This window comes from Thamnophis sirtalis, unplaced genomic scaffold (genome assembly GCF_051295495.1).
Source record: "Thamnophis sirtalis isolate CommonGarterSnake01/CBP01778 unplaced genomic scaffold, rThaSir2_p1.2 scaffold_4, whole genome shotgun sequence".
Classification (NCBI taxonomy): Eukaryota; Metazoa; Chordata; class Lepidosauria; order Squamata; family Natricidae; genus Thamnophis; species Thamnophis sirtalis.
In genome coordinates, this window is record NW_028261384.1 from 93,057,175 (window position 1) to 93,074,115 (window position 16,941).

The 16,941-nt window shown below is 40.9% G+C and overlaps 1 protein-coding gene across 6 annotated transcripts in view; it reads right to left on the reverse strand.

Moving 5' to 3' along the window:
- The window catches only part of UBTF (upstream binding transcription factor), a 35,520-nt gene extending 18,820 nt beyond the window's left edge, over window positions 1-16,700 (reverse strand). The window contains exons 1-9 of one of the 6 annotated variants that reach the window (XM_087713415.1): window positions 16,422-16,691; window positions 14,096-14,388; window positions 12,690-12,832; window positions 11,477-11,652; window positions 10,080-10,163; window positions 5,352-5,507; window positions 3,243-3,307; window positions 1,895-2,015; window positions 18-128 (exon numbers count right to left, since the gene is read on the reverse strand). In XM_087713415.1, coding sequence (XP_087569541.1) covers window positions 18-128; window positions 1,895-2,015; window positions 3,243-3,307; window positions 5,352-5,507; window positions 10,080-10,163; window positions 11,477-11,652; window positions 12,690-12,747 — 771 coding nt within the window. In that variant the 5' untranslated portion in view covers window positions 12,748-12,832; window positions 14,096-14,388; window positions 16,422-16,691. Of the gene's footprint in view, window positions 1-17; window positions 129-1,894; window positions 2,016-3,242; window positions 3,308-5,351; window positions 5,508-10,079; window positions 10,164-11,476; window positions 11,653-12,689; window positions 12,833-14,095; window positions 14,389-14,730; window positions 14,884-16,060; window positions 16,197-16,421 lie in introns of those variants that run through there. The other 5 variants (XM_087713418.1, XM_014062723.2, XM_014062721.2 and 2 more) reach the window with 5 other exon arrangements.
- Window positions 16,701-16,941: the final 241 nt, after the last annotated feature.

Consider the following 16,941-nt stretch of genomic DNA (forward strand, 5'->3'; position numbering starts at 1 on the left):
GGTGTACTGTTCCCTACCTCATACTCCTTCCGCTGCTCCAGAGCCTTATGAATCCATTTCAGCCTTTTTTTGTCCGAGAGCTGAGACCATTGCTTGCCCAACGCTTCCTTCACCTCCTTCGTGGTGGCCTGAAAAACCCAGGTGGGGAGGGGGAAATAAAAAAAAAATAGGTACAATGGAAAAAAATGGGGGGAGGGAACACTGCCCACCCTAGTGGTACAGCAGTGAATTACACTAAACTTTGGAAAAGATGTATTTTCTTTTTCTTTTTTTTAAGTATCTTTTTTCTTGATCCTGCAAGGAAGCAAAATATAACTTGCTGCATAATGCATATGCAGAGAGGTCAAATATGAAAATTCTGAAGAATCTTTGTTTTGGGGTTTAAATACACATAAAAAGGGTTTCAGTCCCATGTAGGCCATTTGTAAAGATCTCATGTCTTTGTTCTCTTTCTACTCTTCGCTTTCTAACCAAAAGAAACATGGAAGACTAAACTTTTGGTCAACATTATCCTGGGACGTGTATATTTGCTTTCATTCATAAAAGAAACTGTCTGAATAATTATAATTATGGAAACTTAAGTAAACATTATAAACAAACACTAAGAGCAGCATATCACACTCACAGTTTCTACACACTTCCAAGATTGTCCCTGCCACGCCTCCAAGAAAGATGGGAGTTAGTGACCCACAGGTGTTTTTTTTTTTGTAGTAATCTCTGTTTGGCCTCACTCTATTTCCCATCCTAACAGAATAATAGAATTGGAAGGGGTCTTGGAGGTCTTCTAGTCCAATTCCCTACTCAAGCTGGAGACCCTACATCATTTCTGACAAGTGATTGTCCAATTTCTTCTTAAAAATATCCAGCGATGAAGCACCCACAACTTCTGGAGGTAATGCTTTACAAATCTAACAGAAGCCATCTGTATGTGTGATCTTCATCATCTTGTAGCCATGAATTCCATGAATTAAGTATTCACTGGGTGACAATGATTTGTCTATCCTATATATTTTGTGTATCATCTGTACTAGATGACTTTAAGCCTTCTTTTTCCCCCGAAGAGAAAGTAAATCAAAAGCTGGCTATGCTCTAAAAGGGCACTTAGGGATACTTGAATGGGTAACAAAAAGTCCCCACCCTGTATTAGGCTATTTGAAGAAGAAATATCTGAACATTCAATGGCTGTTGGAACTGAAAAAGCTGTAAATCCCTAGAGTCAACCATTTGTATTCACTGCCCCAATTTTTGCTCTTATGATGTTGTAAGCCGCTCAGAGTTACCTGACAGTGAGACAGGCGGCATATACATTTAATAAATAAACAAATATTTGTCAAGATTTATTTCCCCAATCTTTCTTTAAGTTTCATAGCTTTTTCTTGATGCTTTGGCAGCCCTCTCAGAATCAATTTTACATATTCAGCAGAATCAAAAGACAAAGCTTTTCCTGAATGTATCATTTCCTGATGTACCGGTAGATGGGGGAAATGCTTTTATCTGAATGCTTCATTTATTTAAAAAAGCAGGACCCCTCTGTAGATAAAAGAAAACAACATGAAGAAACATGAAGCTGAACATTTTCATTTGACAGACTATGGTCATATAGCAAAATGGAAGTTTTCCAATAAGAAGAAAATGTTCATGTGTGTGATTAGAATCCCAAATGTAATAATCCAGGAAGGCCTTTACTTTCTGCTCGCATGTAACCCAGAGCCTCAGCTGATCAAAAATTAAAAGACATAGCTTTATACCTAATTCCCCCCCCCCCTGCTCTATTTTCAGAAATAGCCTTCTACACCTCCCTCTCTCCCTCTGTTCCACTGCTTTCTCTCTGCTCTCTTTATTCATGCCTCCCATGCCACCTTCACCTCAGACTTATAAATGTAGAGCTACTTACATCAGGTCGGACTTTCAAGTAGATCTTCTTCTCATGAGTATACCAGAGCTGTTGGGGGGTCTTGGGCTTTTCTGGGATATCGGATTTCTTGGCATTCTGAATGAGGTCAGGATGGTCTTCCCTTCATAGAACAGGAATGGTAACAGGGGATTGAAAATGTAAGGCATAACCATACTGGAATTAATAAAACACACTTTCATATAAACCTCTCTAAGGCCCTACATACCAATCCCCATTCTTGAATGCCAACAAAGTCCCAGATTGCAGGATGAATCTTCCCGTAGGAGAATTTTATTTTCTCTCCACAAAAAATATTCCCTCACAATCCTCCAAACTTCAAACATGGCCAAAGAAGGGACCTCTGACATAACACCAACATTTGACCTTGGTGCAAAATTCTGAAACCTTCTAACACCTAAGAGCAAGACAGGCACATGGCAAAAAAAAGGTGTGAGACAAAGGCTCACTGTCTACTCAAGACATTCTTGGAGAATGGAGATACACGAGTTTCTGAATTGAATAAAAACATTTCACATACACACACGAAAACAAAACTACTAGCTGACAACGAAAGCCAGAAAGAGAGGAGTAAACTAAACAAACGGATAACAAAATGATCAACAGGAACCAACCCAGCAGCTGTTATGCTAGATAACAGGACAAATTTTCTACCCAATCTCTTATCAAGAAACATTTTGTAGATATAAATGCTCATTAAATCCATTGTTTTTGTTTGGGTTTTTTCTCCTAGAAACCAAGAGTTTAATTACACGCTACGCAGCAGGAAAGGCAGCTCTCTTCAAATTTGGGGAGGATGATAGCGATTGCGTACTGTAGAAAATCTGGCTGGTCTACATTATCCTTTCCCAATTTTTTCTCCTCCTCAGATGTTGTGGTCTACAGCTAAGTATGTATGATCACTTATGTGTCCGGAAATGAAGTGAGTTATAGTGTAACATCTTGGGATTCAACATATCTCAGGCTGGGAATATCTGCCTAGGTAGATCTTTGATTTAATTCAACATTTGCTTAGATGAGTGCTTGAAATGATCACACAGACAATTCTACCTGCCTTACAAATATATAAATTTATAGACTTAGTTATTCTATCTCTAGTTTAAAAAAGGAAAGTAGATTCCTGTGCTATATAACATACAACTTTGAAGGCAAGGAACCTTCCAGAGGTACTTATTCTTTCTACTCTCTCCTTACCATCTTCTAATAGAAGTAGCTTTCACAGTAAAGTTCAGAAAAACCTCCACTAAATGCGTGCAACTGAAGTCTACAGCTGAGAAGCCTTAAAGTGCTCATGGACACAAGCAAGGCATCGTTGCTTAAGGTCTCTTACCTAAATCTTGCCAGATTCCGCTCAAAATCTTGTTTCTCTCGTTGGAAATCCTGAATATACTTCATCTAAAAAACAGGGAGAAGAGGAAAAATACTCCACCGCTGCTATTTATATATGAGGTAGCCAGCTGTCACACGCAAGCCCTCTCACTGGGGACAGAACTGTCTTGAGTCTTTAAGAGCGGTGATTAGAATGCAGTTCAGGCTAAATCTGCCAACTGCCAGCAGTTTCATTCTCACCGGCTCAAGGTTGACTCAGCCTTCCATCCTTCCGAGATCAATAAAATGAGGACCCAGATTGTTGGGGTTAATATACTAACTCTGTAAGCCGCTTAGAGAGAGCTGCGAAGCACTGTGAAGCGGTATATTAGTCTAAGAGCTATTATACTGAATATCTACTTTCTCTAATCCTATGTTCTAAAATTGCAGGTATTGCACACGTGTGCATGTGTGTATGCACAAGATACCTATCAAGCCTTCCACAGGGCTGTTCTTTATCTCTGGAAATGACATGAGAAGTTCAATTTCTTGGCATGCAGAACTAAAGCATCTTGGACTCTTCTTAGCCCAGAGCTAAGAACTGTACAAATTTTAAATGCTCCTCTGGAATCTTTGCCTCCAGCTAGCAAAGCCCATAAAAGTTAGATTTCGGCACATTTGCATACACCAGAATGTTATCTTGCTTTCCATTTAGTTATGCAGAAATTCAGATAAAGGAGGTGTACCTTCACAAAAAGGTGAAGAGTTTACTGCTTCAGCACTAACACTGTGCTGACCACACTTGTATATTTTGTTGGTTTCTGCATTTCTCTTATGATCTGGAAAGACCTCTGTGTTATTACCATTTAAAATAGGGATACGGGAATTATAGATCTGGAGTTCCATGCAACCTATTTTTAGAGGTCTCCAGAGTAATAGGGCCAACAACAAATGTTGATTTTCCCCCCCTTTAGGGCAGGGGTCCCCAACCCCTGGGCAGCACCCTGTTACCAGGCCGTGGCCTGTTGGGAACCGGGCTGTGTAAGCAGAGGGTGTGTGCAGAAGGTCTGCCTCTGCACAGTACCATCCCCGCGCTCCCCCCACCACCACTATTTGCAAGTGCTAGAAAGGTTGGGGATCACTGCTTCAAGATTTCTTTTTTGTAGATGGGTAATTCTGTCTTAGCGACTGTCCAAAGTTATGACAGATCTGCAGAGTTCTGATGGCCACACACCCCTATGTGATTATTTGACTGCATTATGGGCATTTGGCAACCGGCTGACATTTACAGCCCTTTGCAGTTTCCTCCACTGCCACAATTTTCAGTGGATTTTGCCAGTTTCCAGCAAAAAATGCCCACAGGATAAAATGGATTTGTTTAATAACTGCATTGTTCACTTAATGACTGCTGCATCTGCTTAATGACCACTGCAAACAGGCCATAAAATCAGGTGCACTCATGTAATGACCCACTTAATGACTGCCACAACTTACAAATATAACTCTGGGTTCAATTACAGTCGTTAAGTTAAGGATTACATGTATAGGTGGATATTAATAGACAAAAGTGTCACCTTGAAGATGCTTTAGACAACTATTTCACACTTGAAACCCTGCCACCCAGAAAGAACTAAGCAATATATCAGCTGGTTTTTGAAATGTGGAACTTACCATGTTATACAAAGTTAAAATTGTTCACAAAATGTCAGGTGGTGCTAATTCAGCATGTGCGTAGAGGCAAGTTACTTTGACAGAAAGTCATATAAACATGCCCTTCACATGCCCTTTTAAGCTCAAGGTCCTAACAATCTGCAGCTACTCTAAATAACTGTCTAAAGAATTGTTGTATAAAAATTATTTTGTGGTTCTGTTTTGCAAAGGTAGCACATTCACAGAGCACTTGAGAAAGAGCACTTCATTTTGCACAAGGCACACAAAATATAATTCGTAGGTATTAATTTCCCCAAGGGAAAAAATATTTACTTCTCTCTCATTCGCTTCCTTTTTTGCTTTTATCTGATTTTGCTAGAAGCACCAATAAAAAGGAGGCTTGCTGTTGGTAGGCAAAACTGCTTATGGAATTATGCCATTCCTGATACCTTTCACCACATTCTAAGTATGCACTGCTCACCTTTTTCTTTTCGGGGAGTTCCTTATATTTTTTTGAGAGAATTTTGGTTAGATCCAAGTTGCTCATCTCTGGATGTAGCTTAGCATATTTTGCTCGCTTTTCCATGAAGAAACGGAAATACGGAGTCAAAGGTTTTTTGGGAAAGTCAGGATGCTTCTAAATAGTGGCAGGAAGTAAGTAAAGAAAAATATTTTGAGATGATCTCTTTCCACAAATAATGGAAAAAAATAGTTTACTTAATCTTACTTTTATTTTGTTTATAACATTTGTTTGCTGTGCCAAATATCTGGAGTAAGGTGATAGCATATTTAAGCAAGCCACATAATTGAATTCAACCATGAAACTCCACTCATCTTATGAAAGCTTTATTTGGGCTTATCATCTCTATCTGATGAGACATAAAAATGGGGCTATTTCTTGAGACATATAAAGAATTAGACTGTCTATTTTGCCATAGTTGTTTGTTACTGTTTTACACTGAAGCACATGAACTTGGCAAGAAAGGCCAGCATTGAAGCTTATCACAGTCTTCCCAACCATGCATCTCTCTGTTGGCTGGAATTATAACTCCCCCAGAATTCCCAATCGCTTTCCAACAGTTCTGGAAAATATCAGAAAAGGAAAACCCACTCTATGTTTTCTACGACAACTTGCCCGCAACTTGTACCTTTAATTACTAGTTATTATTGTGACATATTACTATTATTCATTACCAGTAGTTTTCTCTCCTTTCATTTAAGAGTGCAACACACACACACACACACATATGCATACACACAAACTCTACTGTATATATAGTGTTCTCTCCTCTGTTTTCCTACCACAAGAACCTAGTGAGGTAAGTTAGCCTGAGAGAGACAGTGACTGGCCCAAAACCTCCATGTAAAGCATGTGGCATCTCCAACTGTAGAAAGACCAAGACCAATCAGTTAGCAATATCAAACTAAATGAACAAATCATCCTGGCATAACATAGTTTCTATATTCAAAATGCAGCACTATAAACCTAAAGGCATATCTAGAATCTTGAGTTTAACTTTTATCATTAGCAATAGTGTAAGAAATTGGAAAACTGTTCTGCTAAAAGTGTAAAATTAAGAGGTTCTGCATTTTCCCCAACAAATCATACGAAATATTGATAGAATATGTATTTGCTGTTCATCTGAGGGCTGTTCTTTTTCCAGATGACAAAGCTAAAGCCCAAAATATCTGTGTGTTTGTGTGTGTGTGTGTGTGTGTGTGTGTAGGTAGGTAGGTAGGTAGGTAGATAGATAGATAGATAGACAGACAGAGATAGAGAGATGGATGCTATTTCCTTTTTCTGGCCATATAGGTGGGACATATTGAAGGTCTGAATTTAACAAAATAATTTATCTTGTATACTTGGATTATTTAATACATCTCTTATGTTTTCCAACATTTTTTAAATAGTAAAGTGGGTGGCAAATAAAATACAATATCATGGCTCCTAATAACTACAGAAAGAAAGCAGAGATTCTTTAAAAAACAAAACAAAACTTAATAATGCAGCCATAAAAAAGGAAAAGTAGAAAAAAGTACTTTAAAAAGATTTACATATTGTGTATTTTTTTTAAAGCCTTAATAATATATATAATCTTACAGTAGCTATTTTAGTGGCCAGTAATTAACAAATTAGCAAAGGTAATTAATAGCAGGAATTTTTAATTGGAATTAACAAATTTGGAGACCTATTCTTAGAGAAAAGCAGACAAGATGTACTATTTTAAAATCCAAACTTCGGAGGCAATGAGTGTCCATGTGTAGAATTATAATCTATTAATGATCTCTGTGGCAGCCATTATCATACCAAACAAATATGATATACTTTGTAGGGATAGGTTAAAAAAAAAAAAACGACTGGCAGGAAAGATTAGCCAAATTAAGGTGTGTTACATTTCTGCAGAAAGCAAAGTGAGAGATGTTTAACTGTTGCCCTCAGCTCCTTCCCCCTTTGCTTGGTTGAGAATGAGTATGAAATAAAGCCTTCTAAAATAGGAGTGTCTTCCTTTGGCCTAACAGGCAAAGCTTATGAAAAGATGCAATCAGATGTTGAATAGGCATTGATGTGTAAATATATGTCAACAATTGGAACAAAGGCTATGTTAAATTTCCTGTAAACTGCAAAGATCTCTGAAGTAGCAGTTTAAAGTCAGTTTTATAAGATTATAAATCAGTATTACCTGGAGGGCTACAAGTTTCTTTATTTTTGTGAAAGGTTTATGAAAAACTAATCCTCTGTCCCGCTTTTTAAAAAGAAAGATTGACTAGTATAGTTATTAACAGGTATTAAAATTAATAGCCCTCTAATTGCTACAATGTTCACTGAAGCTTGACGCTTTTAAAGTAATGAAATATTTTATATTTGGGATCCTTGGTGCTCTTTGAACTAGGTTTTCTTGCAGATATTTCATAACCAAACTAAGTAACATCAGTCAGACTGCTGATGTTATCTAGTTTGGGAATGAAATGTCTGCAAGCTCAGAGAATCAAGGGCCCCATAGTTCAACCTCAACTATATTTTGTTCTGAACAGTGCAATTAAACATTGCAGTTTTTAAATGGTTGATATAGAAGGCTATACTGGGTTGTTTGGTACACAGTGCTCTAAAAATCAAGCTGCAAACCAGCAAAGACATATACGAGGAGTGCAGCTGTCTGGGCATTAGCTCCTTTCTAGAATTTATTTTTAGAAATTATCAAAAAGTTTTAACCACAACATGGTTTGCTATATATAAGAATGATTTAGAAAGAGAACACATAGAAATGTGTATGTGTGATACTAGGTGGCCCTTCAAATGATGTATCAGGAAATCAACTAAAAACATAATTGCTATTCTAAAACAGCCATCCCTTGCCCTTACGATCATTGTAGCATCTCCAATGTCACATGATCGTAATTCATGTGCTTGGCGATTATCATGTATTTATGGTGGATGCAGTGTCCCTGGGACATGTGATCACCATTCTCAGTCTTTCAAGGTATCTTTCAACAGCAAAGTGAAAGGGAGAAGCCAGCTTTGCTTAACGACTTGGTGATTCATTTCACAATTGGGAGTGATTTGCTTAAAAACATGGCAAAAAAAGTTGTAAAACTAGGTGCAGTTTACTAAACAACCGCCTTGCTTAGCAATAGAAATTCTTGACCAAGTTGTAATCATAAGACTTCTTGTTCAGATTCAAATATTTTTTTTCCTGGTTCAAACAATTAATTCCAACCTTCCACTGTATGTCACAGAGAATTTCCTTTTTATTTTTCTGTAATGTAACAGAATGAAGGCAGATTCTCCTATACAGATTTCATGACAATTATTTGTAGACTCTTCAGATAATATAAATGTCTGCAAAGACCCACATAAGAAACAGTATGAGCAAGCTAGGGTAATGAGATTACTCAAATCAAGTTTATCTTGTCCTCAGAGACCCATCATCATGTTTATTAATTTTGCACAAGTCAATACTATGGATTTCGAACAAGGAACAAAAGCATGTCTTCAGCAGAATGTTGAACAATTCAGCTATATTCCAAATAGAAGTGGTAGAAATACCTTCTCTTCATCGTCCACTAATTAGAATAATGGATTGTGCAGAGACATAAGTTGTAATTCACCATGCAAATCGTTACAAGGAAGAGGAGAGATCTCACTGGTTTTAATGTGCATAATGGAGCAAGACTAACAGCATCTGATTGTGGAGAAAATGCCAGGTCCATGTAATTGGTTTTTTTTCTTTATGATTTGCATTCAAGAATGGCCACTCTGATTCTCGGTCGATTTTAATAATTACCGTAAGATACTTGTTATCATAACTGTAATACTTCTTTCTCGGCACACATTTTGGAATGAGTCATTTTTAATGTTTCACATTCAAAGAGTAAAGTCTATGAAGGGTATATTTGTTTCTATCTTCAATTCAGAGATAAATGGAACCCTTTCCCTGCCCCGTAATAGTTAACGAACTATATTCTAAAATTGTACGATAGTGGCGTTATCCGGAATCACAATGTGACCCACCTGATGAACGTATGACTCTCAATGTTCAGATCATCCATTTTTACCAATACTGTACAATGAATAATTTATTATTTAATACTAACGCTTTAATCAATGCAAAATAGCTACTGTGCTGATAAATGGTATTTAGAATTATGCACATACTTAGGGCCTTTCTAAATTTTCTCCCATTCTTCTGAATTGAAATGATCAATAGCTATTAGCAAAACTTTCACTTGAAACACAAATATATAATTAGGTATATCCATCTGCACATGCACCTCCAATACAGTTGTTAAGATGTTTGATGAAGACTCAGGAGGTCTAGAAAGCTGAACGGGGGTAACTCTAGGTCAGTTACTATCAATCAGCCCAAACTGCCAAACAGGACTGTGGTGGAAAAAGGAGTGTCACATGACCTAACCTGAGTCTCTGGAGGGAAGGGAAGGTAGAAATCTAACAAGTAAATAAACTCTACTGAGAAAATTATGGATAAATCCACAGAGTGGTATACATTACCAACAATGACCCTATAACCTATTATTAAACTAAGGGATAACCAGAAAAAAAGAGAATGCAAGCAAACCTGAGTCTTAAGAAACATTGGGAGTTGTAGATCACAATTTTGTGCCATTTGGGAAAAGGCAATAATCAACCAGCCGACTAGATTCAAAAGAAAGTTCTTTTGTTTATTATGTCCTCCTTGAAGTCAACACCTACCTTCAGTTTTTTGCCTTTGTATGGGTTTTTCACATGTTCTTCAGCATCCATTATCAATTCTGTCAAGGTCCGGAACTTTCTCACCTGCAAGAATAAATAGTAAATAGTTGTAGTGAAGTAGGAAGAGAGACAAGGGAACGGTGTGATTATTGTGAACGCTGCTGGTTTAAACTGATATAATACATTATTTGTTGTATGATTCAATTGACAAGTAGGGTCTTTTGTCAACCTATTTGTGCAAGGTTTAAGCAGAAGCTAATAATAGTAGAAAAATTATTGTCCTGCCAATGGGAGAATTGTTTTTCTTTTCTTTATTTTACTGAACTGAAATGTATTCCTGCCTTTCATTTCCAAAAAAGTACATGTATGTTGAGATTATCACAATACTAAAATTTGCCATGAATATTTGTAATGCAGTCAATTGAATAATAGATAGCTCTAATAATTATACTGGGAATTTGGAGGGACTAATCAATGTTCTGTGCTGCAACTAACATGCAGCTGCCTGTAACATATATTAATAAACCAATGCAAACTTTCCCAAAGTGATGTCCTCAATATATATTCACAACCATAAAGCTGATTGCAAATTCTAAGAATGACAGCTTGCAATACATCTAGAAAATGCTAACTGCGAAAACAAGAACTAAAATTTGTTTTAAACCATAAGGGAAAATGAGGAGGGAAGGGATGCAAACTTGATGTAAGGTTAATTTTTGCTGTAGCTAATCCACATAGAATGTAATCAGGGGACTGGGTCTTTTGTGTTTTGAAGAACTTCTATAATCCCATCTAGCACTCCTGCTAACAATAAGATAGGAGTTGTAGCTCCTCCACATTTCCTATAGCTTACTGAGCCCTGCTCTATATCATGGTTCAACAGGCAATCAAATATGGTCACCCACCATCTCTATAGTAATAGCAATGTACTTTTGTAGAGTTTGAAATTTAACATGCATTCCTCTGCCTATCTATTCAAACAGCAAGCCTCAGCCTTATCCCCAGGCAATTCAGTTTAGAATTGTAGCATGGATACAGTAAAGCAGTCAAAAGCAATAAGAAGGCTCACATGGGTCAGATAAAGACAGAAGAATATGCCTTGATTGGAGGAGAGAAAGAAGAGAAATAGTTTTAATGGTTCAAGAATATAAAAGTTATTGAAAGAGCAGCTCCTGAGACATAAATGGGGCAGCCTCTATAGGCAAACAGCACTGAAAACTTTTGCCATTTATAAAATTTATTTGCTGCTCGTCTTACCACAAGGTAATTCTTGCCCTCACACTGGAACTGTTACTTGATCAAATTAAATTAACCAATACAGCATATTTGTAAGGCAAATCATTATATGTAAAGCATCATTTCAGGTCAGAAATTGAGCTCAGAAAGCAAAAGATTACCTCATTGGAGATCTCAATCCATTTAATCTTGCACATATCACCAGAGAAGTCTTTGAAGGCCACTTTATCCCAATCCAAATGGGATTCTGTGGTTTTGAATTTGCTGCCGTCATTGGAGGGCAGATTATTTTTCATGCACTCCAAGAGGGTCAACATGTCTTCCTGGGTCCAACGGTCTGGAGGAAAAGCAAAAAAGGGGAAAAACATATTATGCATGAATTTAATATATGTTCCTGAGGAGCTATTTCCAAATTAGTGCTCTTCAAACGTCCTGGCATAGCAACCTAGTACCCTTCAAAGTCAGCATAACCTTTGGAATTCTGGGAAGTTTTACTACATTTCATATTTAAAAAGTTTTTTAAAAAACAGTAGTTAGCATTAGTTTTCTTTTTATATTACAGGCAGCAGAGAAGCATCAAGCCTGGCAATTATGGTTGTTAAATTGTGATTAGCATGACCAGAACTTATTTTTACCACATTTATTGGGGGAGCAGTTGTTAAGTGAAGGCCATGGGCATTAAGTGAATCCATTGTTCACTAGGGATTTTTTTTTGCTCAAAATAAACATCATTTTCTAGCAAAAACGTAAATCATGGTCACATGACTGTGGAATACAACATATGGTCATAAATGCAGACTGGTTGTTTAGTGTCCAAAATGTAGTCTCATAAAAGGGGGGGGGGGAGGGAAACCATTTTTTTTTAAAAATCATACCACATTCAGATAAGAAATTTTAGAATAACCAAATGGGTATCTCCAGCTGCACAATTTGCAAGGCAGCTTTTAGATGTATTCATGGTTAACCATGATCAGAGTCACTATGTTTTTTAAATGCAGACAAGAATAGAATGGCCAATGAGATGAAGTTGCTGTTAAAGCCAGCAGAATAGTGTTACACCTTGTTTGTGTGATTGTAGCAAATATCTCGAGATACATACATTTTTAAAGTTTTTTTTCCACATGTGTTATCTATTAGCAACAGTATTCAGCTGAGATTATTTTTAATGAAAGTAGTTAACATCTTTAAATATCAGTAACATTTATTTAAATATCAGTAAGTAATATTTATTTAAATATAAGTAATATTTATTTAAATATAAGTAAGTAATATTTATTTAAAAATCAGTAAATACTCAAGAAGTAGCAGCTGGGAGCATGACTCTGCATAATTTTCTACAGCAATGTTAGTTTTTCCAGGAGCATTCCTTCTCACCTTGATTTTTCGGGGCCGTCATTTCTAAATTGGTTGGACTATCTGCTTCTCCGTTCATCCTCCACCTCTCAGACCCAAGGGTGACACCTCCCGGGTCTCCCCCTTCCAGCTCCCTGTTTTCCCCCTTCAAATCAATTTTCACCCTGAAAAAGACAAACTGGAATAAGGAACCCTGCTTACCAAGCTACCTTCACAAAAAGCCAACATCACAAACATGGAGTTTGGGTTAGTAACTCCTGGAAATTAATACAAGAATTAAGCTATTCTTAAACCTGGAACCTGTGAGCTATTCATACATTCAAGAGCAAATGGGAGCTCAAAGAGAAGACAAAGTACCCAAAATGTAGGGCTGAAAAGTTTTCTATGAAGTTGAAGAAATTACTAATGGCCTAAGATGAAAAGTCTAGAATTCTCTCTTAAGTATACTGTAATAGAATATGAAACTGCACTAGCTATAAGGGCGAATTCAAGTTAAATAAATTCTAAGGAGCAAAGAAAATGGGGTTTGGGGAAAAAAACCTAATGATGCAGGTGAGGAAAACTACTTCAAGCACAATCCATTTTTCTGTTAAAGAACTAAACTAAACCAGAAGTGGAGAAGAGTTGGCAGATTACAGTAAAGAAAGGGAGGGAGGGAGGGAACTCAAGGGAAATTGGCCCGCTAACTTAGTTCTAATGTAGTAACCAGAGATATCACTGGAACACTTAAGCCGAATCCGCCTCAGAGTTAAAATCAGGGAAGAATAGAAAGACTTCTGGAGAAGACTAAAATACAGATTCCATCTATAGGCATAGAAGAAATAATAACATTAATTTTAAAAATTCATATAAGTAACAATGAGAATCACAATTGAAAAGAAAAAAGCGACTGAGAGCCTTGGTATCAAAGCGGAATTATTACGAGTGAAATGCCAGCCAGCATTAATGAAGAAGGTAGTAGTAGTAGTTAAGGACCGGACCGGGTCTCTTGGCGAAAGAAATGAGAACGCGCAGATTTTCTTGGGACCACCGAGCGGATATTCTTTAAGAGAATGCAGCACGCAGCCTCAGGGTGGGCGGAGTAAAGGCGAATCGGGTGGGAGGGGTGGAGAGGAGGCAGGCCAGGCAAAGGGGAGGGATTTGCGGACCTTTCTTCTCTCCCTCCCCTTCCACCAGTTCTTCAGAGGCCGCACCATCGACAGCCAATCTCCGTCGCCGCCTTCCTGCAGCAGCAGAAGCGCAGCTGCTGCTTACCACCCTCCCCCTCTTCGCCTGTCTCCAGGCAGGCGGGAGAGCCGAGCCGAACCGACGGAACTGGTGGTGCAGCTGCTTCTGCTTCGCCTCCTTCCCCCCCGCCTCCTTCCTCTCCGCACGCCCTGCGGGCGCCACCGAAGGGGAAATCTAGCCGCCGCCGCCACCTCGCTTGCCTGATTTCGCTCCCACCCGTTTTTTTTTCAACCCCAGTTCGGGCTCCAGCCTCCTGGCCCCGTTCCTTCGTTCCTCCCCGCCTTGACTCTCGAAGACGAGAAAGTCAGTGTTTCGCTACGATCTCGCCCCCGTCGACTCTCGACATTGCCAGCGTTCCTCGCCAACTTCAGTCGTCCTTCCAGGGAGGGGAAACATTTGAGATCGACGGATTCCAGGATCTTTTCCCTCCTTCCGCAGGATTTCGCTCCCTTCTGATTCGTTCTACTGGATTTCTACGGGATTTATTCAAGATCTACACATACACACAACTGCGTTAACAGAGATCACCCTCCGTTCCCCGCGGAATCCTCCCTTCGAAAACAATTCTAAGGAAACCAGCTTGTTTCCCAAGTCCAGAATTTCCCTTCATTAGAAGATCCCTTCCTTTATCTCAATAAATAAGACTCGCATCCCAGCCCAAGCCACGATCCCTAAAGAAGGCAGCTTTCGATACAGTAAATCGTTCGTTTATCCCCCTCCGGACAATCTAGCGGGGAAGGCAAGCTCCCGCTTTGTTCTCCGTCAATCGGACGGACGGACGGTGAAAGGTTTCCCTGGCCACTAAAGAACTTCGGTTCCCCCCAAACCCCTGTACCAGAGCGCGAAGCAGCGGATCCCGCTTCGTCGGCCGGGAGCCTAACAGTGCCCAGCGTGTTGCAGAGGAAAGGGGAGCAGCAAGCGAGTTCCGCGTCTCTCTTCTCTCCGTCGGTGCAACCTCGCCGAGGCGGTTAATAAGGATGAGACAAGCCCGCCTCGTTGTGGCGGCGGCAGTCGCGAGTGGGGAGGAGCAGGAGCCGGAGAGCCGCTGCAGCAGCAGCCCCATCGGAGCCGCTGGTGGAAGGGGGGCGGGGATGGCTGGCTGGCGGGAGGGAGAAATGAATGCCCGGCTGGGGGCGTCCAGGCAGAGCCGAGGGAGGGCAGCACGTCCTGGCTGCGGCAGCTACTGCCGCTGCCGCCTCCTCCTTTCCCTCTACCAGCGCCCAGACCCCCGGGGAGCGCCTCCCCCTGTGCGCCTAGGGCGCAGGGGAAGTCGGCGAGTCAAACCCCGTTAACCCGATTCTCCACACCCAACCGTAACGGGGGCCCCCCGAAAAAGCTTGCAGGCGAGAGCAGGGGAGGGACGCCGAGCTGTTCGCCTGGATGGAACCACCCTTTCGGATGGCGGAGTGTGCTGGCTCCAACCGGTCGACGGTCGAAAAGGCCGTCCTGGTGCCCGAACTCGCGAAGACCGCTCAACGCGGTAGAAGCGAGGGAAAGCAATAGGAACCCACCGCGGCAGATTCCGTAAAACTGAGGCGAAATGTTTTGTACGTAATTTATAAAGCCAATTGTGCACCAATTGTGGGAAGGCGGGAAAAAAAAGATTTTTCGTCCGCCGCATTTGGTTTCTTTCACGGTGCAGGCGACGGGGGAAAAGCTTACAAGACGACGGCTTGTTTCCACCGCTTCTTACCCTTCACGTCTGGCAGCGCCCTTTCGTTTCTAAAAGCAGCTCAGGCTGGAGCAGAAAAAGAGATCGGATCTCTGCGCCACAGCCTGCACCGCCTAGTGTTTCCATCTACCTCCGCCGCGACTCAACGGCGACTCGGGCAGCCACCGCCTTCCGATCTCGCCCTTCTATGGTCGAATGCCGCGGCGCGGCCTATCTAGAAGGCGCCCGGAAGGCAGGAAAGGGCCCCGATTCGATTGCCTCTGCCAAGGCTCCGTTCGGATTCCTTGGAGAAAATGCAACCCCAAATGCCTTTGCAAATATATATATACATGCTAGTTTAAAGCATCAGTTGATAGGTTCGGGAGCATTAATATACCCGAACTCTCTAAAATGTGCTTGAAAAAAGGGAATATTAAAATTCGAAATTTTATTTCGTTCTTTTAATATATGCGTCCCGAAAAATTCGATTGAACCCTTGCTTTTTTAACCTTACCGAGGAAATTGAGATGCTGGACGGAAAAAGCAGCAACGGGTGTTGATTGTGGTGGTGGTAGTGGTGCCGCCGCTGCGTCCCAGCCTGGCTGCGCTGCTTCACCGCCGGAGCCGAGGAGGTAACAAAAGCGCCTCCCTCCAGCCCCAGATGGTGGAGTACAACGTCGGGCTAATGGCGAGCTCCACATGCGCTCGTACTGCCGCAAAGCCAGCCCCGGCTGTAGGCAGCGGCGCCTCGGATCGTGCCTTCCCCCCCTCCCCCTGATCCGTCCTTGCCCACCCGCCCTTCTTTGCAACGGGGGCTCCATCCTGGAGTCGATCTGAGGGAAGATTTTTAGTCCCCTTCTACGTCTGCAACCTACCTGCAGATCGGAAGGACTTTGGAGAAAAGCTCCCCCTTTTCCCCCCTCTTCTTTCCTGGGCTTGCTTTAGCTGGGAAGCGTTGGTTGAATGCACGCCAGCTCTGCAGCGCTGGCCCCGGGCGTGGACTCGCTCCAGTCCCCGCAGAGAGCTCGCACTTCCCCCGCCTCCATCTCTCTGCTTTTTTCTTCCAATCAGCCGGTCTCTTCGGCTCTCGGATCCTTAGGCAACCTCACAGCCCTTCTTCACGAGTCCCCATTTTTCCCATCTGCTCCCTAGATGGGATTGATAAAAAGGAAACATGTTTCCAGGGCTTCGTTCTCGCTTTCTCTGTTTGATCTCACCAGATTGTGGGTCTATCTTTCACGATTCTGGAGTGTGTATGTGTATGTGTTTTTATTGCTCTTTGCTTTTGCAACACTGTAGTCAAACGACGAGAGGGAGGAGGGGAAAGGAAAAGAGAGAGGAGGGGAGAAAACGCTTACATTTGCCACAAATCCTCTTCGTTTGGCGTTTGTAAAA